This window comes from Pangasianodon hypophthalmus, chromosome 16 (assembly GCF_027358585.1).
Source record: "Pangasianodon hypophthalmus isolate fPanHyp1 chromosome 16, fPanHyp1.pri, whole genome shotgun sequence".
Classification (NCBI taxonomy): Eukaryota; Metazoa; Chordata; class Actinopteri; order Siluriformes; family Pangasiidae; genus Pangasianodon; species Pangasianodon hypophthalmus.
This window is the reverse complement of record NC_069725.1, coordinates 2,227,067-2,252,946: the sequence shown is the minus strand read 5'-3', so window position 1 is coordinate 2,252,946 and position 25,880 is coordinate 2,227,067. Positions and strand designations below refer to the sequence as shown.

Below are 25,880 nucleotides of genomic sequence, written 5' to 3'. Positions count from 1 at the left end.
GGTGTTAGCATTTAGCTAACTGGCAAGCTAAGCTAGCAAGGGAGCTAGAAATACGTTACTTTTTGCGTTTTTTCCTTTAAATTTCTGTGATTAAGTTGCATTTCAGTAAAATAAAATGGGTTATTTAAAGTTAATCGAGATAGAAAATTTCAAATCGTACAAAGGAAGGCAGATAATCGGGCCTTTCCGTAAGTTTACTGCGATTATTGGACCCAATGGATCAGGTGAGTGGAGCAGACTTCTAACTCATCATCAATTAATAATCAATTAAACAATTAATATCAATAATTAATTAATGTATATAGCTATACTTTAGGTAGCTCTTTAGCTAGTTTAAGTACATAGATACCTAGTAAAGTTATAATATATTTACAGTATAGTTAATCATGGTGTAGTTACAATAGATAATTAAATAATCAATCATTAATATGTCTGATTTTGGAAATAGAGAAATCATGATGTTATAATTTGGAAAATCTTAAATTATGGTAAAGCTGGATGGCAGGAAATGACCTGCAATATACACTCAGTGTCCACTTTAATAGGAACACCTGATCATTGGTGCAGTTATCTAATCAGCTGATCATGTGCATAGAATCAGGAAGATTGAAGTCAAGAGCTTCAGTTAATGTTCACATCAAGCATCAGAATGAAGAAGAAAGTGAAATCTCTGTGACTTTAATCGTGGCATGGTTGTTGGTGTCAGATGGGCTGGATTGAGTTTTTCAGAAACGGATGATCTTCTGGGATTTTCACCCACAACAGTCTCTAGATTTTACGCAGAATGGTGCGAAAAACAAAAAACATCGAGCGAGCGAGAGTTCTGTGTGTGGAAACGCCTTGTTGATAAGAGAAGTAAGATTGGTTCGAGCTGCCAGGAAGGATATAGTAACTCAAATAATCACTCTTTACATCCGTGGTGAGCAGAAAAGCATCTCAATGTTCACAAAACATCGAACCTTGAGGTGGAGGAGCTACAACAGCTGAAGAGTGTCTAGTTTCTGGCTTCTTGGCTGACAGGAGAAGAACCTGATGTTGATGTAGATGTTGTAGATGTTGATGTAGATGTGGATGTAGATGTTGTAGATGTGGATGTAGATGTTGTAGATGTTGATGTAGATGTGGATGTTGTAGATGTTGATGTAGATGTGGATGTAGATGTTGTAGATGTTGATGTAGATGTTGTAGATGTTGTAGATGTTGATGTAGATGTTGATGTAGATGTTGTAGATGTGGATGTAGATGTTGTAGATGTGGATGTAGATGTTGTAGATGTTGATGTAGATGTGGATGTAGATGTTGTAGATGTTGATGTAGATGTTGTAGATATTGATGTAGATGTTGTAGATGTTGATGTGGATGTAGATGTTGTAGATGTGGATGTAGATGTTGTAGATGTTGTAGATGTGGATGTAGATGTGGATGTAGATGTTGTAGATGTGGATGTAGATGTTGTAGATGTTGATGTAGATGTGGATGTAGATGTTGTAGATGTGGATGTAGATGTAGATGTAGATGTGGATGTAGATGTTGATGTAGATGTGGATGTAGATGTTGTAGATGTTGATGTTGATGTAGATGTTGATGTAGATGTGGATGTAGATGTTGTAGATGTTGATGTGGATGTAGATGTTCACGCTGACGGTGAGTCGAGGGAACCTGCTCTCGCAGCTCGTCGTGTATCAGCAGCTGTGATGTGAGCTGGAGGCTTCAGAGCCTCATCGAGTTCAGGACCGTCACTAATTCAGATCAGATTCAGATTTTATTTGTCACGTGCAGAACCAGACACAGTACGAGTTGCAGTGAAATGCTTTTTACAACTGTTCCGACAGAGAAAAGAAAATACAGAAAAATATTAAATATAAAGAAAAATATAAAGAAAAATATATACGTGTGTGTGTGTGTGTGTGTGTATATATATATATATATATATATATATAAATATATAAATAAACTCTTTGTGATAGAAAAGCACTCTTGTTGTACACAGTAAGGGTTTCTTAACTGAAGAAGTTTTATGGGCGCTGAATTTTTTGAGTGTTTCCAATCAAAACGCGTCACCCTGCTACCTGTAGAACCCTTTTAAGAACCTGTAATTATACAAAGAACCTCGGAAGAACCTTATTTTTAAATTAGTGTGATAAAAAACTGCTCATCTTGAACCTGTCAGGACTTTTAGCTTCTTGGTACTTCATACATTCATTTGGGTTCTTTGGGTTCCTCCGGAGGTACAACCAAAGAAAGACGCTCTAAATTTTTTAGGAATGTTTATCAGAAAGGGTTTCATGTGGAACCCTTTGAAGAACCTTTAATTATCTAACGAACGCGTAAAGAACCTCGGAAGAACTTTTTTTTTTGTGAGGTAAAAACTCCAAACTACTTCTCATCTAGAAGTTTGACATTTAGCTTCTTGGTACTTGGAATATTTTTAGAAATAAACAGCTTCTTTAAGAGTTTATTGAACAGTTGAAAGTTCCTTGCATCCTAAAAAAAAATTTTTTTATAACTGTTTCTCATACGAAATGGTTTCATGAAGAACCCTTTGAAGAACCCTTTGAAGAACCCTTAATCTTTGCAAACTTATGCGTACAAACGTGACGCACAGAATTGCGCAATCGATTCAGGACGTATGTGAAAGCACCCCTGTGATTATAAGCCCCGCCCCCTAAATAAATAAATAAATAAAAAACCCTGATCATGGCCCTTTTTTCTCTTCAGGGAAGTCGAACCTCATGGACGCCATCAGCTTCGTGCTGGCGGAGAAAACCAGCAACCTGCGCGTGAAAACGCTGAAAGATCTGATTCACGGCGCTCCGGTGGGGAAACCGGCGGCTAATCGGGCCTACGTTAGCATGGTGTACCAGGAGGACAACGACGAAGAGCGCTCCTTCACCAGAGTCATCATCGGTAAGGCTGGAGATAACGTTCCACACGTAGTCGTGAAGATCGCCTTAAACATCTGTACGTACGTAATAATAATAATAATAATAATAATAATGATAGTAACGTAGAGGAATCCTGCGATTTGAAGACTTTTATTAACACAGTGTTGATTTAGTCAGTGTGGTGATGTCGTATCCACATCGTGATAAATGCTCTTATAATACACTTTCCCGAGATGTCGCTGGTATCCTGAGATTATTTTATTTTATTTATTTGATCAGTTATGACGTCTAGAAGCAGCTGATTTTATGGTAAAGAAAAAGAAAGTAAAATGGAATAAATTTATTGTAATGTCTACAAAAAAATAACAAGTAAAATTTGAATTAAGTTCAGTTAAAGAAAGTCTAATTTATCTAATTACAATTAATTAAATAAATCCATTATTGTCTCTCTCTCTCTCTCTCTCTCTCTCTTCTGTCTCTGTCTGTTTTTCCTCTCTCTCTCTCTCTCTCTCTCTCTCTTCTCTCTATTTCCTTCTGCCCCCCCGTTTTTCCCTCCTTCTCCCTCTCTCCCTTTATATCTCTCTCTCTCCCTTTTTTCCCTTCTGTCTCTCTCTCCCTCTCTCCCTCCATCTCTCTCTTTCTCCCTTTTTCCTCTGTTTTTTCCCCTCCCTCTCTCTTTCTCTCTCTTTTCCCCACTCTCTTCTCTCTATTTCCTTCTGTCGTCCCCCCCCCCCCCCCCCCGTTTTTCCCTCCTTCTCCCTCTCTCCCTCCATCTCTCTCTCTCCCTCCCTCTCTCTCTCCCTTTTTTCCTCTCTGTTTTTCCACCCCTTCTCCCTCTCCCTCTCTCTCTCTCTCTTCCTCTCACTCGATCTCTCTCTCTTCTCTCTATTTCCTTCTGCCCCCCCCTTCCTTCTCCCTCTCTCCCTCCATCTCTCTCTCTCTCTCTCTCTCCCTTTTTTCCTCTCTGTTTTTCCACCCCTTCTCTCTGTCTCTTCTCTCTCCCTCTCTCTCTTTCTCCTCTTTTTCCCCCCTTTCTCTTCCTCTCACTCAATCTCTCTCTCTTCTCTCTATTTCCTTCTGCTCCCCCCCCATTTTTCCTTCTCTCTCTCTCTCTCTCTCTCTCCCCCTTTTTTCCTCTCTGTTTTTCTCCTCCTCCTTCTCTCTCTCTCTCTCTCTCTCTCTCTCCCCCTTTTTTCGTCTCTGTTTTTCTCCTCCTCCTTCTCTCTCTCTCTCTCTCTCTCTCTCTCAGGATCCTCGTCGGAGTATCGCATTAATAATAAAGTAGTGGGATTGCCGGAGTACAGCGAGGAGCTGGAGAAACTCGGCATTCTCATCAAGGCCAGGAACTTCCTGGTCTTTCAGGTTAGATGCCTTTGGCTGTGTACACTCACCGTCCACTTTATTAGGAACACCTGCACATTCACGCAGTTCTCCAATCAGCCGCACAACGCGTAACCTCATGCAGATACAGCGCAAGAGCTCTAGCTAACGTTCAGACGTCCGAATGGGGGAAAAAATGCCGTTGTCGTGGTTCACAGGGTGCAGTGGAGTCCATCGCCATGAAGAACCCTAAGGAGCGCACAGCTCTGTTCGAGGAGATCTCTCGCTCCGGTGAGCTGGCTCAGGAGTACGACCGGCGCAAGAAGGAGATGGTGAAGGCTGAGGAGGACACGCAGTTCAACTACCACCGCAAGAAGAACATCGCTGCTGAGCGCAAAGAGGCCAAGCAGGAGAAAGAAGAGGTTAGAAACTGATTCTGATTGGTCAGGAGTTTCCATAACAGCAGCTCTGATACGTTATTGTTTCTATAGTAACAACTTACACGGGAGATTTTAACAAATATTAAGCCTAAATGTAGAATTCTTCATATGATGTTTAGTTAACATTTATGGAAGGAGTCTCCAGTGTCAGCGTTTTGTAACAGTCAGTGGTGAAGATGTAACGTTTTGCTGTGGTATAAGAGGAATAAAACACTCCGTGACGTGCTGCTGTAGGAAAATAATCAACTTCAAGGTAGTAGCAGTGACTCCGCTTCATCGCAGCAGCTCGTCGTTGATTATTTTCCTATAACAGCACAACACAGAGGGGTTTATTCCCTACACAGTCTGTTTTCAGTGTTATCTCATATTCAGACCTCGTCACATAACGTGTGTTTTTTTTCTTTCTTTCTTTTTTCTCCTCCAGGCCGAGCGCTATCAGAGGCTGAAGGACGAAGTCGTGCGTGCGAACGTCCAGCTCCAGCTCTTCAAGCTCTACCACAACGAGTGTGAGATAGAGAAACTGAACCGCGAGCTGGCGCAGCGCAACAAAGAGATCGACAAAGACCGCAAGCGCATGGACCGCGTGGAGGAGGAGCTGAAGGAGAAGAAGAAGGAGCTCGGCAGGATGATGAGAGATCAGCAGACCGTGGAGAAAGAGATCAAGTGAGCGATTTAGCCAGGAACTAAACACACGAGGTTTGGGATGAAGTTAAAAGGAGTAGCTTTTGCAGTAAATATAAAAATATGTGTAATTTATGTACTCAGAAGTAGTTTTTGAGTCGACGTTGTGAAGAAGCATAAAAGAGTTGGCTGATCAGCTGCTTTTGGGGTAAAGGGGAAATTCTTTCTAAACTATTCCTTTTATGTTAAAGGACAAGTAATAATACATTTAAAGTTTAACTTTTATGTTCAGTGAATGATTTTCAGCCGATTTTTTTTACCTGAAGTGAAACAAACTAAAGGAAAAATTTCCATCATCAAGCAACATATGATTGGGCCAGTCTGTGTAAAGAACATGAAAAACGATACTTATAATCTTTTAAACATAAAAATGACTTGTTTTGATGACTTGTGTTTGTGAATCTAAAACAAACTTCTTCCATATCTCTAATTTCCACTCCAGCCTGTACACACTTTTTTTTTTTAATTAATAGTGTTTATTAACCTATTAGGAATTATTTAAATGTTAATGTCATGCGGCGTTCACACTGCACGATTTTAGCCCGATTTTTCACTCGACTCGCCGACAGTTTTTGCGAAATCGCCGACAAATGCCTGAAATCGGAGGCAAATCGGTGCTCGTTCACACGAGTGACAATCACGCAGTGTGAATTATCAAAGACGCGATCTGAGAGAGTCACCGATGCGTTGCCCGTCGACGCTCGTGACATATTTGGCACGCTAAATATCTGGACCTGTCGACGATTCAAAATCCTGCCGTGTGAAATGAGTTCTGACTGAAACAAACATCGGCGATGACCTCCAGCCAATCAGAGAGCAAGATACAGGGCAGCGGGAAGCTCAGGGAGGAGTTAGAGAATATCAGAAAGCATGGCTTCGGTGCTGAAAAAGGCTCCTTCTCGGTCTATTTGGACCCAAGAAATGGAGGAAAGCTTGGTAGATCTTCGGCAGGAGCACCCATGTCTTTTTGATGTTTCGTCTGAGCTGTAGCACAACACGGTCGAGAAAGGAAAAAAGTCTCTCCGACCATTTCCTCCTCCTCCATAATCTTTTTTTTTTTCTTTTTTGCCCTTTCGCTGCAAATCAGCGCATTTGGAACCATTTCCAGTCTCGCACGAGAACTCCGATCTCACGTATGATCTTGCGTTATTTCTTTATCACTTCTCACGTGCGTTTGGTTGTGAAACGTAGTTCGCGAGCCAGACAGAGTTGTCGGCGATTCTTTCTCTTGTAAAGTCGTGCAGCGTGTAACCTCCTGTCACAGTGCAGTGTGAACACAGCAGCGACTGAATGCTACCCCAGATAGTCGTGCGGTGTGAAAACCGCGATGATCCGACGTCTTTGAAAGCCGTGCAGTGTGAACTCGGCATGACAGATGACCTTTGAGGCATGAGGACGTTCGTTGTTTAGTGTTGATGGTCAACACACGTGGTTTGTTTCTTGTGCTCGAAGAGAGAAGGACGCAGAGCTAAACCAGAAAAGGCCGCAGTACATCAAAGCGAAAGAAAACACGGCTCACAAGATCAAGAAGCTGGAGGCCGCGCGGAAATCCCTGCAGAACGCGCAGAAGTGCTACAAGAAGCGCAAGGCGGATATGGACGAGCTGGAGCGCGAGCAGAGAGCCGTGGAGACGGCCAGGCAGGAGTTCGAGGAGCGCATGGAGGAGGAGGCGCAGAGCCAGGGCCAGGACCTGCAGCTCGAAGAGAACCAGGTACAACACTGACTCATACAAATACTCCTCTTTTTTTTTATTTTAAATTTATACACTGATCTCAAAGAAGCATTTGTGTGGCAGGTTAAAGCGTATCACCGTCTGAAAGAAGAGGCGAGCAAACGAGCCGCTACTCTGGCCCAGGAGCTGGAGAAGTTTAACCGCGATCAGAAAGCTGACCAGGATCGTCTAGACCTGGAGGAGAGGAAGAAAGTGGAGACGGAGGTATTGTAGAGTAAAGTCAGTGGAAAAAGATGTCGTGCGTCTCAGCGTGTGGCTTCATGGCTGAACGTTTTCTCGTTAAAAAGGCTAAGATCAAGCAGAAGATCAGAGAGATTGAGGAGAACCAGAAGCGTATTGAGAAGCTCGAGGATTACATCACGACCAGCAGGTACACGACTATATATATTATAATAATAATAATAATAATTATAATAATAATGATAATAATGATAGTAATGTAAAGGAATCCTGCGATTTGAAGACTTTTATTAACACAGTGTTGATTTAGTCAGTGTGGTGATGTCATATCCACATCGTGATAAATGCTCTTATAATACACTTTCCCGAGATGTCGCTGGTATCCTGAGTTTATTTTATTTTATTTATGTGATCAGTTATGACGTCTGGAAGCAGCTGATTTTATGGTAAAGAAAAAGAAAGTAAAATGGAATAAATGTATTTTTTGTAGACATTACAGTAACAAGTTAGTTCATTTAAAAGTTAAGTTAAATTAAAGAAAGTCTAATTTATCTAATTACAATTAATTAAATAAATGTATTGTGTCTCTCTCTCTCTCTCTCTCTCTCTCTCTCTCTTTCTTCTCTCACTCCATCTCTCTCACTCTTTTCCTCTCTCTCTCTCTCTCTCTCTCTCTACGTCCTTCTCTCTCTCCTTCTGTTTTTCCCTTCTCTCTCTCTGTCTCTGTCTCACTCCATCTCTCTCACTCTTTCCTCTCTCTCTTTCTCTCTTTCCTTCTCTCTCTCTTTCTCTGTCCTTCTCTCTCTCTCCTTCTGTTTTTCCCTTCTCTCTCTTTCTCTCTCTTCCTCTCACTCCATCTCTCTCTCTCTCTCTCTCTCTCTCTACGTCCTTCTGTCTCTCCTTCTGTTTTTCCTTTCTCTCTCTCTCTCTCTCTCTGTCTCCTCCTTCCTCTCACTCCATCTCTCTCACTCTTTTCCTCTCTCTCTGTCTCTCTCTCTTTTCTCCGTCCTTCTCTCTCTCTCCTTCTGTTTTTCCCTTCTCTCTCTCTCTCTCTCTCTTCCTCTCACTCCATCTCTGTCACTCTTTTCCTCTCTCTCTGTCTCTCTCTCTCTCGCTCTACGTCCTTCTCTCTCCTTCTGTTTTTTTTTCTCTCTCTCTCTCTCCTTCTTCCTCTCACTCCATCTCTCTGTCACTCTTTTCCTCTCACTCTCTCTCTCGCTCCTCTTTGTTCGTCCTTCTCTCTCTCTCTGTCTCTCTCTCTCTGTCTCCTTCCTCTCACTCCATCTCTCTCTCTCTCTCTTTTCCTCTCTCTCTCTCTCTCTCAGCTCAAACTTTATCAGAAACTTCATTACATAAATTTGATCTATTTATAGTTACATTTAATGTTATCAGACTTCCACAAAACAACTTCATTTCCATTCTAACAGTCTTTTCTTACCTACCAAACATTTGCTTATTTGCTCATTTGTGTTTTTGTAATTTTGTTTCTCTCATGACGCTTACCCCATGTTAGCTTTCAGGCTTCCTTGTCATTTTCCAAGACAACAAACCTGCAGTGTTAGAAAACTGGAGACATCTTCCATTAAAAAACAAAACAAAACAAAAAAAAACAAACACTGGGCCTCATTTATCAATCTTTTAGTAAAGTTTTAGTGTGTAAATCTTTGCATAAACCAAAAATTTTCAACTGGATTTACAAAATTTCGTAAACACTGATTTACATCAACCGTAAAGTGTAAGTCTTTTTCAAGACACAGCTCATTTGCATGTAGTGACGCCCACAAAATTCCATAAAAGGTAAAGTGCCCAGACAGCTGGAGCACGAAATGAATGATCAGGGTAAAGAGTGAACAACAGAAGTTACTTTGACGCAATAAAAATATTTTAAAACGTATCGTATTAATAATAATAAGCGAGCGCTAAATCTTCCCTCAGCTGAGGCGTTTGTTTACAGCGTGGCTATGGTATGCTCAGCTAATCGTTCAAACGATTTACGAATAAATCCGTTCGTATCCAGCTTGATAAATGAGGCCCAGCGTTCTTCCAGAAACCTTCACCATGTCACTGCGTATACTGATATATCGTATTGTTTGATGTTTTTCCGTTACGCTGATATTATCTGCACACTCCTCGTTATAAGCAGGATGAGACGGCGCAAGCTAATTAATCGTTGCTAGGTGATGCGTGTTGTGTCATTGTCTTCTCCTCCTGTGTAACAGACAGTCTCTGGATGAACAGAAGAGGATGGAGGAGGAGCTCACAGAGGAGGTGGAGCAAGCCAAGAGGAGGATTGATGAGATTAATATGGAGCTTAACCAGGTGCACCATAAACACTGCTTGTTATTGTTCGTTTAATTGTTGTGGCTTAAATGCGAGTGGACCAGGGGCCCGTTGACGATTTGGCATGATCTTGGATTATTCGGTTCTTCGACGCTCCTCCTGAAGTTGTTGTCATAGCAACGGGTCTGTAAGCTTAAACCTGCCCGGGAGCAGGCTTATTTCATGTAAACAGGATTAGATCGCGGCTTTATAAGCGGAGGTGATACGGGAAGTCTGTTGCGGCCATGTCTTGCCCGTTTTTACGACAGCAACCTGTTGCGGAAAGTGCGAGGATAATTCGCAGAGCTTTGAGAATTAATTGCGTTTTGCGAGAGAGACAGGATGCATTAGCACAGCGCTATAGTGCACTTTTTGAAAGATAAAAAAGTGTTTTTCACGTGAGGGTGTCGTTTACATAATTCATTTGTTGGAACCTCGTATTAAAAGTTGGACTCGTCGGAGTAGGGCTTTAACAACAGCACAAACTGTGTGCATCGCGTTGAGATTCTCTGCGAGTGACACTTTCCTTTACGCTACTGGAGATGCGGAGAACCTGCAACACTACACATACAGTACATGAACAGTATATGTAGTTAATATTACCATTTTGTAGAATATTCTCGTATTTCACCTTTACTTTATCGCAAGTTCTAGTGGGTCCCGTGGTGACGCTAATATAAAAGATTAAAGTAATTATGAAAATTAAAAAAAAAGAAAGAAAAGTACATAATATATACTGTAATAAGTGATAAAAACATCTACTTATGCATTTAATTTGTCTGCAACTTTTTGCCAACCCTCTCTCCTGGCTTTTGCAGCCTTTGAGCTGTTCCCTGACGTTTTTATTCAATTTAGGAACTCGCCATAGCCCTCCATTAAGAGTTCTTGTTCTGTCGCTGAGAAAAAGTGGGCGTGTCCTTTGGTCATTGCGGGCAACCAATAGCAGCGCTGCCGATCAGTGTTTCTACTATCGATACAAAGCCCCTTTTAAACCAGCGCATGAACACGCAATGATCTCAGATAACTCAATCCAGCCTGATACTAATCATCAGCAACAGGCGTGTTCGAAGAACCGAATTAACCAGATAATGATTAGCTGGATCATATCGTCTCGGATGTGTCTTTTGATCTCGGATGTAATAAGCGACGTACGAAGAACGGGAAGTTCTGTCAGTTCAAAATTTAATTTATTTAACTATTGAGGAAAGGATCTCATCGTTGTGTTTCTTCTTTCTCTATGCAGGTGATGGAGCAGCTCGGTGACGCTCGTATAGACCGACAGGAGAACAGCAGACAGCAGCGCAAAGCCGAGATCATGGAGAGCATCAAGAGACTCTATCCCGGATCAGTGGTATGTTTAAACAGGCCAAAATCGATCCAGGATGGTTTTGTTCACCTTTGTACAGATTAACAAGTGACAGTTTCTGCCTGCGGTTTTTTCCATTTACTGTCTGACGCACAAATACGGAAGTACGCTCAGAAGGAAGTAGCAGAAATGTATCGCTGGTGCCTAGTACAGCTTTGCTAAGCCGCCAGTGAAGTTATGCTGCCCTCGGAAGTCATTTTTTCAGCCTCTGTGCGTTCAAGCTACGAAGTCAGGGGAAAAACATGGATGCCTCCATGTTCTTCTTTTGTTAGCAACAATCTGGCCAGCTAACTGTGATGAGAGATGTAGCTTTTCCTCCTCAAAACAGTGACCTGTATAGTCAGTGTTATAGATTTAACAGGCGATTATGTCTGAATGTTGAATGATCGACTTGTGTAGACAGTGGAAGTCATTTATTAGTTATTAGTTAAATAAGTCATTTATTAGTTATTAGTTAAATAAGTGCTATTTGTTTATTGTTGATACTGTGAGCAGCCATGCTGATTTGACGTCACTTGCTGAACTCGGGGGTTGAGGAGACCGTCCCGAGTTTCGGAAGTTGCGAGTTACGATCTTTAGTCGAATGCAGCACTAGTATGAAGCGTCATATAAATAGCGTCTAAATATAATGGGTTGACGGCTGAACATTTTGGCTACTGTTTCTCATTGGAACGAAAAATTTTTTTAAAAAAAGCCCACATTCGACAAACTATAAGCGACATGATTAACTTGACTCTTGCTAGAGTGAAGGACACGCAGGATATCTGGCATGGGTTCTGACCAGTCAAGTCAACGTTTTTGAAAATCTTTAGCATCAGAATTTCAGAAAGGAAGTGTGATGCGTAAATTAAAATAAAAAGAAACGTACATGCAGTAATTCTTACTAATCTAATCTAATAAACTGTGATAAAGCCCTGATTATAATTCTGGATATAATTCTGGATATAATTCTCTCTCTCTCCAGTACGGAAGGCTCATTGACCTGTGCCAGCCCACTCAGAAAAAGTACCAGATCGCCGTAACCAAAGTGCTGGGCAAAAACATGGACGCCATCATCGTGGACTCGGAGAAGACCGGCCGTGACTGCATCCAGTACATTAAAGAGCAGAGAGGAGAACCGGAAACCTTCTTACCTCTGGACTATCTCGAGGTGCTTTCTGCAGTGTTACAGTCGAGATTAGACGTGTGATACGTTGTGTTATGAGCTCAAAGCTCAGAATTTATCTCAGTGATCGGATAGATTAGAAAGAAAGGAAGGAAGGACTTTTCTCAGATGTGTTTTTGTAGGGAAATGGTTTTGATGTAGATTGAACCTGCTGATCGTCTCTGTCCCGCTGTCAGGTCAAACCCACGGATGAGAAGCTGCGTGAGCTGCGCGGTGCCAAGCTGGTGATCGACGTCATTCGCTACGAGCCTCCGCAGATCAAGAAAGCTCTGCAGTACGCCTGCGGGAACGCGCTGGTGTGTGAGAACGTAGAGGACGCCCGCAGGATCGCTTTCGGAGGACCGTACAGGCACAAGGTACTCGATTACACCAAACGCGTCTGATTAAAGCTACTGCTTTTTCAACTGAATTTAAAAAAGATAAGTCCATTCACCACATGTGGGGGAAAAACACCTATATGTTACTTTGTGATTTATGTTGCAGAGGCATTTTTACTGTACATCATTTCTATAAAATACTACAAACAGTGTTTAGGAAAAATAAAGCTCTGCAGGTTTAGTTGAATAAGTAATGAAGGAATAAAACACTTGTTGTAGGAAAAATAATCAACGCTTGCAGAAGTGTTTTCTTCCTCTTATACCACAGCAATCTGCCCACACTAGGCACGATCATCTTTCTGCTTACTGAAGTATGCTGCGTCATACTTTTTATCCCTTTATGTTTACAGTTAATGTCGTGGAACAGCCACGAATCAAGTTTCCTCCTGTACTTCCTGTTCCTGTTAGGTTAAAGCAGCTAGAAACATCATCGTTCCCTCACCAGCATCTCTTATCTTCTCTCTCTTGAAGTTAATAAACCGAAAGAAGAAAAAAAAGCTTGTCATGGTGGACAAGCGCTGAAACTGGAGACTCCTTCCATGTGTGTTAAATAAACGTCTCCTTACAGAAAACTTCACCATAATCAGCGATTATAATTCCCTGTGAATGAGCTACTGTACTACATTTACTCCTTTTTTCATTCACATTTAAGCATTTTGTGGATGTTTTATTTTATCCAGAGAGAAATGCTTTCTCTATCCAAAATATATCCTCTAGTTAAATAGATCAGGGTCTAAGAAGCCTATCAAGCTAAAAAAAAAAAAAAAAAAAAAAAACCTGAAAACGTGTGTGTGTGTTTAATAGTTAGTGCTTGGCGAAGCGATAGGTCTTCATTTGAACACAGCCCGTGTCTCAGCTGCTCAGGCAGTTTATTCCTTCCCCCGAGTGCCGAGACAGAGACAGGGTTTACTAGGGTTGCTATAGAAACAGTAACACATTAGAACAAGCGTATTAATATAAACCTGTGAAAACCTATAAAACTGCACTACTGCAGTATGGTATACATTTAAAATGTCGTTTCAATAAAGAGCATATTTCTCACTAATTGAATTTTATCAGAATATGATCAACTGTGAAGCTGTGATTGACTTTAATGTTTGGTTTAGAGCATTAGGCCAAAAACGATTACTTTTTTTTTTTTTTTGCTAGTTTTATTCAATCAGCTTACTGTTTGAATAACGCCGATCTATTTTGCGTTGCCGCTTCACAGACCGTGGCTCTAGACGGAACTCTGTTCCAGAAGTCAGGTGTGATCTCCGGAGGTGCCAGCGACCTGAAGGCCAAAGCTCGCCGCTGGGACGAAAAAGCCGTGGACAAGCTGAAGGACAGGAAAGAAAAACTCACCGATGAGCTCAAGGTGAAAACTGTCGAGCTTGTTTCTGTGCGAGGCTTGAAAGTGGCGGGTGATCGGATGGCTGAATGATGTGTTCTGTCCTGTGTAGGAACAAATGAAGGCGAAAAGAAAGGAGGCGGAGCTTCGTCAGGTGCAGTCTCAGGCTCACGGGCTGCAGATGAGGCTGAAGTATTCTCAGAGTGACCTCGAGCAGACCAAAACTCGCCATCTGTCCTTAAATATGCAGGTAACGTTAAAAACATCTGAACATTACGCAGTACAGCATCATTCGTTATGTTTAAGACGCAGCTGCATTGAAAAAAAATTTATTTTAGGAAAAATCCAAGCTAGAGAGCGAGCTGGCCAACTTTGGGCCCCGTATCAACGACATCAAGAGGATCATCCAATCACGCGAGAGAGACATGAAGGAGCTCAAAGACCGCATGAACTTGGTACGAAGAAATTTTTTTTTTGTGTTAGAATTGAACAAGGACAAAAATTTGCATGTTTGAGGTTTTTATTCTTGTTTATTATTGTTACTTTTTTTTTTTTTTCTTTTTCAGGTGGAGGACGAAGTGTTCTTTGAGTTCTGCAAGGAGATCGGAGTGAGGAACATTCGCGAGTTTGAAGAGGAGAAAGTGAAAAGGCAGAATGAGATCGCAAAGAAGCGGTAAGATTCATCAGTAGGACCGATCTCTGTTCATGATCGGTGACACAATACAATATACAACACTCGAATCAAATCCAAATCATCACCACCTTTCACTCAGGATGGTATTGTTGGGTTTTGGCTTTTACCCTTTCCAGTTAAAGTCTGATTAATTTAGAGGTAAAAGAGACATAACTATCTTCAAAGGTTTCTTATTTCAGCCAAATACGAAGGCATGGCGTATCTTAGGGAATTTGAACAACATGGTGGACATAACTGTAAAAAAGTCGCTGCTAAGGGTAACAACATTAGGGCTTGAATTTCGGCGCGGGATTGCGGGGATTGCGCATAATTTAAAGCATTCCTGCAAGTTTAACGTTTATAATGCGAGAAATTCCCGCACAAATATATTTGCTTCATCTCAGATCAAATTATGAAATACATCAACAGACGCGACAAAAGAAATCACCGGTTCAAACAGTGTGTCTTTATTTTAGAGTTTAATTCCACAAACTGTCGCTGAGCGCTGTAGCGCGTCGGCGCGCTCTCCGTGGCCTGCGTCGCACTCGTCTTATTCACGCAAGGCCGTGTGACGCGCTCGAATATTCTCATTCCTAATGAGCTGCTTGTGAAGATAGTATCGGCTTCCAAATTATATTATTTTAATCCCGAAATTCAAACGTTAAATGCCGTTTTGCTCTTTACAGTGCGTGAGCGGATAGAGCGCGCCTGCCGACTCAACACCGCCGCAACGAAGCGCGAGGAAATCATCATCTCTCTGTCTTAAAATGCGCGTTTTATCGAAAGTTAACATGAATGAACATAAGACAGTATTTAAAAATAATCTCCTGCTTACTGATATTCATCCTCTCTCACGTAACGACCCGTGTTTCAACCGCGAGGCGACGCCAAAATGTTTTTTAATTTATGTCGAAATAAACATCATTCACTAAAATGGTTTTTAATCTTAGAGAGCTTTTTTTTTTTCTTAAAATAAAAAAATCTGACACTCTGACTAGATTATTTCACAACGCTTAAATATTAGAAAAAAATAAATTAGCCTATATCTTAGAAAGCTGAGACATTCCTTCTTCATTCAGATTCACTGATTCTGAAAGGCATTAATATATAGTTTTAATACAGTTCTTAATGTCAATTTGGAGGAAAAAATAAATAAATAAAAATAGAGCATTTTAATAATATCATACTGCAATTTAAAAAAAAAAAAAATTACCCATTTCTGGCTTTATATAAGATTCATTTCTTCTGCCACAGCGCTGTTGAATTCTTGATTCTGATTGGTCAGAAGCTGCTGAATAATGTTCTAATTCTGTAAATCACGTTTATATTAATGCACTTCTTCTAACGCGTTATCGTTTCTATAGTAACAGCTCATTCACAGGGACTTGTGTGGCAGACGCTCCACATAATCATAACTAAAAAAAAACTGATTTATAAAAGTAAAAAAAAAAAAAATAATAATAAGTGTTATATACTGGAAGGAGTCTCCAGTGTCAGCTTTGTAACTAAGCTTTATTACACGGGAAAGTCTTTGCGGTTTTTCATTAATATGACAAGCTGCATTTTTTTGTCTTTAATTATTAACTTACTATTAACATTGAGACAGAATAAAAAGAGAGGCTGGTGTTTATAGCTGCTGTAACGTAAGTGAAAACAGGAACTGATGCGTTTCATGGAGGTTCTTTAACGTTAAATGTGACTATATCTAACAGATAAAATGTCGTTCTTTAATAAAGAAAGTGTTTTATTCCTTTCTTACTGAAATGTAAATTTGGAAAAGAAAAAAAAATGTAAATGAAATTGCCCTTTTTATTGATGATAATGATAAAGTGTTCAATCAAAGAAAGACACTTAATATCTAACATAATTTTTGAAATGCGTTGATCCTTGATTAGTAGTTTGACTTTAATCGTTGCCCCGTTACAAAAAATGTTTTAATTTTAATCTTGTATACTGTAAATAATAAATGTATATAATAAATAAATAAATGTATACTACAGTTTAAATGCAGTTTACAGAAGGTCAGCGCACATGGTTTCAACGATAATTCCGGCTTGTTTAAAAGGAAAATATTCCTCATGCCGTTTTCCTCAGCTTGGAGTTTGAGACCCAGAAGACTCGCCTGGCGATCCAGCTGGATTATGAGAAGAACCAGCTGAAGGAGGACCAGGAGAAGGTCATCATGTGGGAGCAGACGGTGAAGAAGGACGAGAGCGAGATCGAAAGACTAAAGAAGGTGAAGGATGTTTCTAGAACGCTAATCCTGTTAAACATGACGCACATATATTCGAAACATCTGTTTCACCATGTCACTGTGTCGGAATGATTTTAAACAGGAAGAGCAGAGGCACATGAAGATCATCGATGAGACCATGGCTCAGCTTCAGGACCTGAAGAATCAGCACCTCACCAAGAAGTCGGAGGTCAACGACAAAAACCACGAAATGGAAGAAATTCGTAAGAAACTCGGTGGAGCCAACAAGTGAGCGCTTTTTTGTTGTTGTTGTTGTTTACACTTGCTGTTTTTATGAATAATTGAAACAAGTTTTTACATTTAGCTGTTTAGCCGATGATGTAGAGATGAAGAGAAAATGCAGTGTAGTGAGATGGAAGTAAATTTTTTTTGGCGTTCTGTTTCAGGCAGCGACTTACTGAAACTCGTTAAAGGGAATTTTTAAACTTATAAAACAAGCGTAAACCTGGAAAGCCTATTTGTGGCTGTTGGCTCGCTAACTAGCCAGCTAACTTTACTTGCATATAAATATGGATGTGTATGTGTTTGTGTGTGTTTAGAGAGCTGACACAGCTTCAGAAGGAGGTCACGGCCATTGAGACGAAGCTGGAGCAGAAGCGCAGTGACAGACACAACCTGCTGCAGGCCTGTAAAATGCAGGACATCAAACTTCCTCTCAGATCAGGAACCATGGACGACATCAGCCAGGAGGAGGTAGTTTATTCGATCGCTCAAAGCAAATCAGCATATAAACATCATACTGAAATCTCTCAGCACTATAAACTACATTTTATTTGAATTATACACTGTTTTTTCCGGTTCTACTCATCGATAATTTAGACAAAAGCTGGACTTGTATACAGTATATATGGATTACAAAATCGCCAAAACATCCGTCGTGCTTCCAAGTCGAGCTGTAATGTTTTGCGGGCTGTAATGTTTTGCGATTTCATCCACAGCGACGTTAAACACACTCATAAGCTCTGTTTCTCTTTCAAACTTTCTGCTGTCGTCGTGATTGTCGTCATGAGCTCACCTTACGTTCAGAAATATCTAGTAATCTAAAACATCCAGAAGAGTGGTACTGAAAACAGAACTTTTGGTAAGTTTAAAGGCTACAAGAGAGTTTATTAAAAACTTTCGCACCGCAAGAACCTTTTCATAGTACCTGAACTAATTGTGGAACTACCTACTTTTTGGCGTTTTCGCACCTCCGGAACTGGGTGTGATTTTAGTACCGACTGCCTTTTTTCGAGAACCAGATTAGCTCCTACTCCGGAGCAGGGTCTAACCAGCACGACTGGTACTATCCGTGACGTAAGTAGACGCTGATTGGCCAAACGCGTACGAAAACGCCGTCACCCGCCATGATTTAAAACGCCGTGTAAACATACTGTAGTGTCAACTTATTCCGCAAGTATGGAGAACAGCGATAGATGGACGCAACAAAAACACAGCTCCGATCACAGCGTCCTCCATCCTCTGCTTGTTTACGCTGTTCTTCTTTGTTTCCGTTGTTGAACGCTGCGCACAAATGACGTCGCTGTCGACCGGCTTACGTCACTTCCTAGTGCCCACTGTGGGTGCGAATGCAGCCCTTTAAACGGTACTGGGAAATAGTTCGCACGAAATCGCCCAGTACTTTAGTGCTGTAAATTTAGTTCTGGAACTAAAGCGGTGCGAAAGGCCCTATTAATAGTCTACAAGACTTCAGAAGTGTAGTTTGTTTGTTCAGTTGTGCGCACAGTGTGACATCGCGCTGTACTGTTTATGTTGTTGTTGACGTGTCATGTTCATTTCTAAGGATGTGTACAAGCAGCGCTCCGAATGACCAGGATATGTGCGGCAGCCATCTTGTTTACAAGTAGTTAAAAGCTACGATTGAGCCTTAAGACCTTTAGATCAAAATGGGGTTTCACAGATTTGATTACAGTGTTTGAAGGGAAACGTGAACTGAATAAGCTGCTTGTATGATGTGAATTCAGTGTTATAACGGAACAATTAATGCAGGAAACAGACCTACAGACTTCAACTACAGAATCTGATGAAGCGTCAGATCATCCTGGAGTGACATCAGACTTAAGATTGTTTATAGTCTTAGGCCATTGGATCATCACTTCCCATGTTTATCTCCAGTCAAACTCAGATTTTTACGTAAATGTTAACAGATAAAAGACAACAAACTGACTTAAGCAAACGTTCAGTACATCAATCTCAAGGCCAAAATGTCCAGAAGCTTCCTTCATGTGTTAGGAGCTCTGTTATATCATCATACTTCTGTTATCTGGAATAAACTATTGTTTATTAGTTGTTTTGTCTATGATTTAGCATTTGGCCTACTAGTTACTAGACTTGTGTGAAATTTTTTCTTTTTTTCTCTTTCTGGTAATAAATACAGTGAACTGATGTTAACTGTACACTTGTCTAATGTTAGCTAAGTCAAACACATATATCGATAGATTTTATTTCACATTAATGAACTCAAAACATTCTCTCTTTCCCGTGACAGAAGGCGATGGAGCAGAGAGCATGTGAGATAAGGGGAAGGGGCGGGGCTTCCGGGCGGTGTCGGTTTATATCACAGGGTTTAAAACAACTAAACGAATCATTGCATTGATCTCCTGTTTTATTGGTGTGTTTGTGAGTGACAGCACCTACTAGTCTAGTGCGCATGTTAAAGTAATAATTATTCACATTTACAGGGAAGCTCCCAGGAAGAAAGTCTGAGCAGCAGCCAGAAAACGTCCAGCACCGTTTTAGCCAAAGAGGCTCTCATTGAGATCGACTACAGCAGCCTGTCTGAAGACCTGAAGGTAATTTCTTTTTTTTTTTTTTTTTTTTTTTTTTTTTTTTTAAACAAACGTGTAGTAAATTCTTGTCCTCATTACCAACATCGACTTCCCTGAATGTTCATGCAGTTTGAAGAAAAGAAAAATCGCTCTCAGGGTCTCGTATAATACTCTGAGTCACCTTGAACGGACAAAAGACGTTTGAATCGGTATGAACTCAATTATGAGAAATAAAAAAAATCCTCAGGGTTTTAGGAATGTAGTGAATCAGCCGCCCACTCGTTTCTCTATTTTTATCTTTCTGAGAAACCATCATTTTCTCCTTTGCAGTACGGATTATATATTTAAAAAAAAAAAAAAAAAAAGATTTGCTAGACAGTGGCTCGTTTATCAGATACACCAACCTTATAGCCAGAGCTGCATTATTCATTGTATTAATTATATTAATTGTAATAGTAATTAATTATATTTTAATCCTGATTATAATTTTAAATTAATTAAACATCCCAGTTTAATTAATGTTGTCTGGTCATCATCCATTCATTCATTTGTTCACCCACTGATTTATTTGTTCATTTATTAGGTTTTAATTATTGTTACACACACACACACACACACACTTACTTTTCTGAGACATGTACTGTAACTATGGGAGTTAGTACTTAGTAGTCTTGTTTATAATTACTTTAATTGGTGCACTAATTGAGTTTGTCTGCATTTATGTGTTCAACCTGTAATGAAAATCGTACCTTAGTCGTCTATACAGAACAGATTTTCATCACGAGCTGTTATAATAATAATAATAAGAAGAAGAAGAAGAAGAATATGTTTATTTTATATAGCGCCTTTCTGCAAACTCAAGGTCACTTTACAATATGAAAATAGATAAACATGACAGCAGACAAAGAACAAAAGGAAATAAACAAAATCCACAGCATGAGTCAGATCATACAGTCAGAGATCAGAAAAACAAGAAAGAAAAAGATGTGTTTTAAGGTGGGGTTTGAAATCCTGTAATGAAGAAAGATCACGTATGTTTTTGGGAAGAGAATTCCAGAGTGTGGGGGCAGAGAGACAAAACGCTCGTCCACCAAACGATGCTAACCTGTGGCGTGGAAGTAACAGTAGACCAGGACCTGAAGAGCGTAATGTGCGAATTGGGGAGTGAGTATGAATGAGATCAGAAATGTACGGAGGCGAGACCATGAAGTGCTTTGAGAATCTTGTATTGTTCAACTAACCCAAGAACTTTACCTTTTTTTTTTTTTTTTTTAAACATCCTTAAGAATTAAAATTGATGGTGGATCTGTAAAATAATACATTTTTATTAGTGATGCATCAGAATTGAAAATTTCAGGAATAAACTATTTATTTATTATTGATCTGCCTGAATGAAACTATGATAGGAAATACTCAAAATTGAGCTCACAGTTAATTTAAAAAAAAAAAAAAAAAACAGTTATCATATAATAAGCTTTCTAAAATATAAACATCATTCTACTATTGTGATTTACAATAAAAGTACATGACAGTTATTTTTTTAGGCTTTGCAACATTGTGTAATATAATTAAACAGCAACAAGGCTCCTGTTGTGCAGTTAGACTCGAAATCTAACAGCCTCGACGACGATCAGTCATCCCAGGTGATTAATTCCGGTGTTTTTTATATTGTCTGCGTACTCTAGGACTCGCTGTCGGAGGAGGAGATTAAAGGTGAGATGAACACCCTTCAGCAGAGGCTGAACGAGCAGCAGAGCATCCTCCAGAGGATCAGCGCCCCCAACATGAAGGCCATGGAGAAGCTGGAGAGCGTCCGAGACAAATTCCAGGAGACGAGTGACGGTCAGAGCTGGTTTAGTTCTTCCCGTGGTTCCTCATGTGGTCCTCTCAAAGATATGAAGAATAATATAATGTATAACATAATGTTTTTTCACGGTTTCAGAATTCGAAGCCGCTAGGAAGAGGGCAAAGAAAGCCAAGCAAGCGTTCGAGCAGATCAAGAAGGAGAGGTTCGATCGCTTCAACGCCTGCTTCGAGTCCGTCGCCACCAACATCGATGAGATCTACAAAGCGCTCTCACGCAACAGCAGCGCTCAGGTAAACACACACACACGCACACACACGCACATCCTTGGAAATGAATAAGGCTTGTGAAAGGAATTCCCTCCCTTTGTACTGAGAACTCTGTATTGAAAAGTGTGAAGAAATCCTGCTGTTAAAACTCTCGGGTCTGTAATTACAGGCTTTTCTCGGACCGGAGAACCCGGAGGAGCCGTACCTGGATGGGATCAACTATAACTGCGTGGCTCCTGGTAAACGTTTCAGACCCATGGATAATTTATCAGGAGGAGAGAAGACTGTAGCTGCTCTCGCTTTACTCTTCGCCATCCACAGGTGAGAAAGTCTACATCATTATGAGACGTCTCGAGGCTCTGAAACACCACGAGGTCTGGAAAAAGACCGGAAAATGAAACTGAAGCCCGTACAAACTTTGTTATAGATGGTTTATTTTCTGCCTTCTACATTATTGATTCAGTACAAAAACATTTTAGATTCCAAACATTAGTTTTCCAGAAACAAAATGAAACGTTACAGAGAAATGTTTGTATGTCAGTAAAGAAAGCAGCAGATTCCATAAGAGACACTTTTCAGATAAAAACATAATGAAGTACATAACTCCTCTGTTTGGTCTTATACAGTTTAAAATAGTACACCGTGTGTATTATACTAAAACGCGGTTGTTTAAGATGTTTGGCGATGTCTCCCCAGCATGCGATAGGTCCTTACACAACTTCTGGATGGGAGTCTTTGACACCTTATCAGAATTAATCGATGAGAAAATAGAGCCAAATGCTCTTACGGCATTGTTTGGGGTCTTTCCCTCATCATCTGCGTCTTTCCTTTCTACATCTAAAAAGGATACCTTGGCCTTTGCTTCCCTACTTGCTAGAAGGCTAATAGTGACTAATTGGAAGTCACCAACATCTCCCTCTCATTTTTTTTTCTTTAAATTGGAAAAGATTAGACTCTCATTAAAGGGTTCTTCTAAAACATTCAGGAAAATATGGGGCCCTCTTCTCCCGCTGGATAAGAGGATACATTTCTGGTCTGATTTTCTATTACGGATTCACTTGTATGTGAGCTGTCGGGTTTTTTTTGTTTGTTTATTATTATAAAAGGTGCCTATAATTCTTGATTCCTTACTAGTATTGTGTTGACAATTGTTTTGTTTTTGTAAAACCCAATTAAAAAAAGTTTGCAAAAAACAAAAAAACAAAAAAACAAACAGAATGAAGGCTGCTGGGTTTCGCTGCAGAAATAAGAAGCGAGTCGACAGTCAAAGTCTCCAGAAGAACTGTGGCTGCTTCTGCAAGATGCTCAGTAACACTTCCAGCTCATTTCCTTATAAAACTGCACACACTGCACCTCAGATACTGTTTTATTTATTTAAAGTGAAGGATCGTCACACCAAATATTGACTTTGTTTCATTTATTACTGTTTACTGCTCTTTATAGTATTTTTTAAATGTAGAAACATTTAATTTCATTATTTTTGAAGGCATCTTTGCTCTACAGCATTTCTTTGCATGTTACTAAGACGCACAGAACTGTGTGTGTGTGTGTGTGTGTGTGTGTGTGTGTATATATATATATATATATAATGTGTGTGTGTGTTTATCTTTTATTTCTGTAGGCTACATTAAGTTTTTTTTCTTGCATAATCACTTACTCCTTTCATAATAACATCACCGCTTTCATCCGTCATCAAAAATGAAAAATTCGCTGTCAGAACAAATCAAATTTTTCTAAAAATGCAAGTATTCCAGCACCAGAATCATCCAACTTGAATGTTTGAGTTTTTATTTATTTATTTTTAAGGCACCTAATGTAACACTTTTCCTAAACTTTTTGGCTAAATGTCTCTTGTTTCATTTGACATGTCATTTATTGAATCATTTTTATTTGTTTATTTGTTTATTTATTTTTCACTTTTATTTTCTTTTAAAACATCTGAACAATTAAAGTTTATGAATCAGTTCAATAGCGAGGTGGAAGCGTCGTTCCTGTTAAATCGAGCAGCTTGTAAATGATTTAATTGACAGTATAGTTCAGAGAAACATTTTATTAAGCGATGTGTTTGTTTCTGCTACGTGGTGAATAAAATAGTTTTCCTTTATTGCAAGAGGACTGATAACACCTGGGTGTTATACTAAGGCTCCGTTTACACGACAACGATGTAGTCAAAAACGGAAAAGTTTTTCTCTTGCGTTTTCAAAAAGTTTCACGTATACACGACAACGTTTTCAAAACGATTCGCGTTTACACATATCCGCGATAACGGCCAGAGACGCTGTATTACGTTTGCCAGGCCAGTAGTTCGCGCTTGCCTTTACAATAGACACGTACTGCGCACGTCTACATACCGAACACGTACTGCGCACGCGCATGACGTCACCGTTTTCAAAGATTCCCGTATTGGGTGTTTACATGGAGACGATAACGGCGGCGTTTTCAAAAACTTGCACTTGAAACCCGTTTTCAAAAATATGCGCTTTCAGTCCCCAAAACGCCGTTGTCGTGTAAACGAACAGGCAAAACGCATAAAAAGTTTCCCGTTTTTGGCTGAAAATGTTGTCATATAAACGGCCCCTAATAGGCACGATGGACACGATACGGTGATAAGTGCATTTCAGTTTGGTTCACGCGTCTCTACCGGCCAATCAGAGTGGAGGAGGGCGGGAACTCTGGACGCTTTCGTATCCGAGTGCAGCTTTTTTCTTTTTTTGCCTTTCTGACACTCCGAATGCATCACAAGCGTGTTTAGATTTGAAAATATAAATCAGGCTTTAAGCACCGTTTGAACCCAGATCACATCTCTCCTGGAACGCACCACCAGAGCAGGCTAATGCTAACGCTAATTCTGTCTCAGTGATGCGTAGAAACCTCGTAAAGAGCTAGGAGCTAGTCTTATGACTCGGTTTTGTCTCCTCTCTTCCAGCTATAAACCTGCTCCTTTCTTTGTGCTTGATGAAATCGACGCGGCTCTGGACAACACCAACATTGGCAAGGTTTGTCTTCGTGATGCTGTTAAATTGATTCATTGTTAATGAACTTCCTGATCACGGTGATGGACATATTCATGTTTTTACTTGCAGGTTGCTAACTACATTAAAGACCAGTCCATCCAGAACTTCCAAGCCATCGTCATCTCGCTGAAGGAGGAGTTTTACACCAAGGCCGACTCGCTGATCGGCGTGTATCCCGAGGTCAGTGAGCTCACAAACTTGTACAGACGCGTTTCATTTCTCTGGATTATTTTCTAAAACTCACATAACCGTGTCTCTGCCTCTTATCCACTTACAGCAAGGAGACTGCGTTATCAGTAAGGTCCTGACCTTTGACCTCTCCCAGTATCCAGACGCAAACCCAAACCCTAACGAGTAAAGCAGCTCACACATTCCCAAACACAGCCGGTTTTAAATTTCATCTCAGCTCATTGTGTTGAAATGTATTTTTTTTTTTTCTTTTTCTTGTCATTTATTCCTCTTATATAGTCGTATAAACTTTTCTTGATATTTCGGATGTAGTTACAGTCATTTTAGATTTTTGGGTTTGTTTTTTTTTTTTTTTTTTTTTTAGATTTTAACTATTTAACAGTAATCATGTTGAGAATTTCATTGCGCTTTTTTGCCATTTTATCAATGTACATCTTTAATGATGATCATTTTGATGGATTTGTATTAAATTAGCGATCTTCAGCATCACATATGACTTTTTTTTTGTACGATCATGTTTTTCAGTATGAAATAAAACCTCTGGGCTTCAGAATTGTTTTAGACGTGCTTTATAGCTTATCATGGATTTTCTTCTGTACCCAAGTTGGTGTTTCTTGTTAAGTGTAAAATTATTGTTTGTTTTTTTCTTTGACAATAAACTGTTTAATAAACCACGTAAGGTTTATGATGACTGAAACTTTTCCATTAATACAGGCACAAACCTTTGGGTTTACTTTAAACCTTATTAAAGTCAGATCTGATTTTACACGAGTTTGTTTCAGCTCCACCATGTGTGTGATATTTCTGGTATGCGGAAAATGCTAAATAAAGTATTTGTTAAAATGGAGCTGGTCATTTTCACCACAATATCATTTAAATACTGACTTTTCATTGCCTTAACTGAAAAGACTCGATGTTATAGAAATGATTAAGAGGAAGACTTTGTGCTTCAGTTATTATTATATAATCTTTTAGTAGAGTTGTGTGGAAATGTTTCTGTAGGCCAGACCAAATTACAAATTCACACCACATTTACCAAACTTAAGCCTACTGCATATGTTACTAATAATAACTTAAATTAGCAAGCGCTTTCACGGTACAGCTGGTTTGCGTT

General features: G+C 39.9%; 1 protein-coding gene across 1 annotated transcript in view; it reads left to right on the top strand.

The window, feature by feature from the left end:
• The window catches only part of LOC113545567 (structural maintenance of chromosomes protein 1A), a 25,666-nt gene extending 226 nt beyond the window's left edge, over positions 1-25,440 (top strand). Inside the window, exons 1-26 of the mRNA XM_034311904.2 lie at positions 1-224; positions 2,719-2,907; positions 4,135-4,247; positions 4,424-4,627; positions 5,070-5,308; positions 6,779-7,037; positions 7,122-7,262; positions 7,346-7,428; positions 9,458-9,557; positions 10,801-10,908; positions 11,888-12,073; positions 12,265-12,444; positions 13,676-13,822; positions 13,908-14,045; positions 14,134-14,250; positions 14,362-14,468; positions 16,563-16,704; positions 16,805-16,950; positions 17,262-17,415; positions 19,404-19,514; positions 21,176-21,332; positions 21,433-21,587; positions 21,733-21,884; positions 24,490-24,559; positions 24,647-24,757; positions 24,855-25,440. The exon at positions 1-224 is cut by the window's left edge and continues 226 nt beyond it. Coding sequence (XP_034167795.1) covers positions 116-224; positions 2,719-2,907; positions 4,135-4,247; positions 4,424-4,627; positions 5,070-5,308; positions 6,779-7,037; positions 7,122-7,262; positions 7,346-7,428; positions 9,458-9,557; positions 10,801-10,908; positions 11,888-12,073; positions 12,265-12,444; positions 13,676-13,822; positions 13,908-14,045; positions 14,134-14,250; positions 14,362-14,468; positions 16,563-16,704; positions 16,805-16,950; positions 17,262-17,415; positions 19,404-19,514; positions 21,176-21,332; positions 21,433-21,587; positions 21,733-21,884; positions 24,490-24,559; positions 24,647-24,757; positions 24,855-24,935 — 3,699 coding nt within the window. The 5' untranslated portion in view covers positions 1-115 and the 3' untranslated portion in view covers positions 24,936-25,440. The remainder of the gene's footprint in view (positions 225-2,718; positions 2,908-4,134; positions 4,248-4,423; positions 4,628-5,069; positions 5,309-6,778; positions 7,038-7,121; positions 7,263-7,345; positions 7,429-9,457; positions 9,558-10,800; positions 10,909-11,887; positions 12,074-12,264; positions 12,445-13,675; positions 13,823-13,907; positions 14,046-14,133; positions 14,251-14,361; positions 14,469-16,562; positions 16,705-16,804; positions 16,951-17,261; positions 17,416-19,403; positions 19,515-21,175; positions 21,333-21,432; positions 21,588-21,732; positions 21,885-24,489; positions 24,560-24,646; positions 24,758-24,854) is intronic.
• The last annotated feature ends 440 nt before the right edge of the window (positions 25,441-25,880 follow it).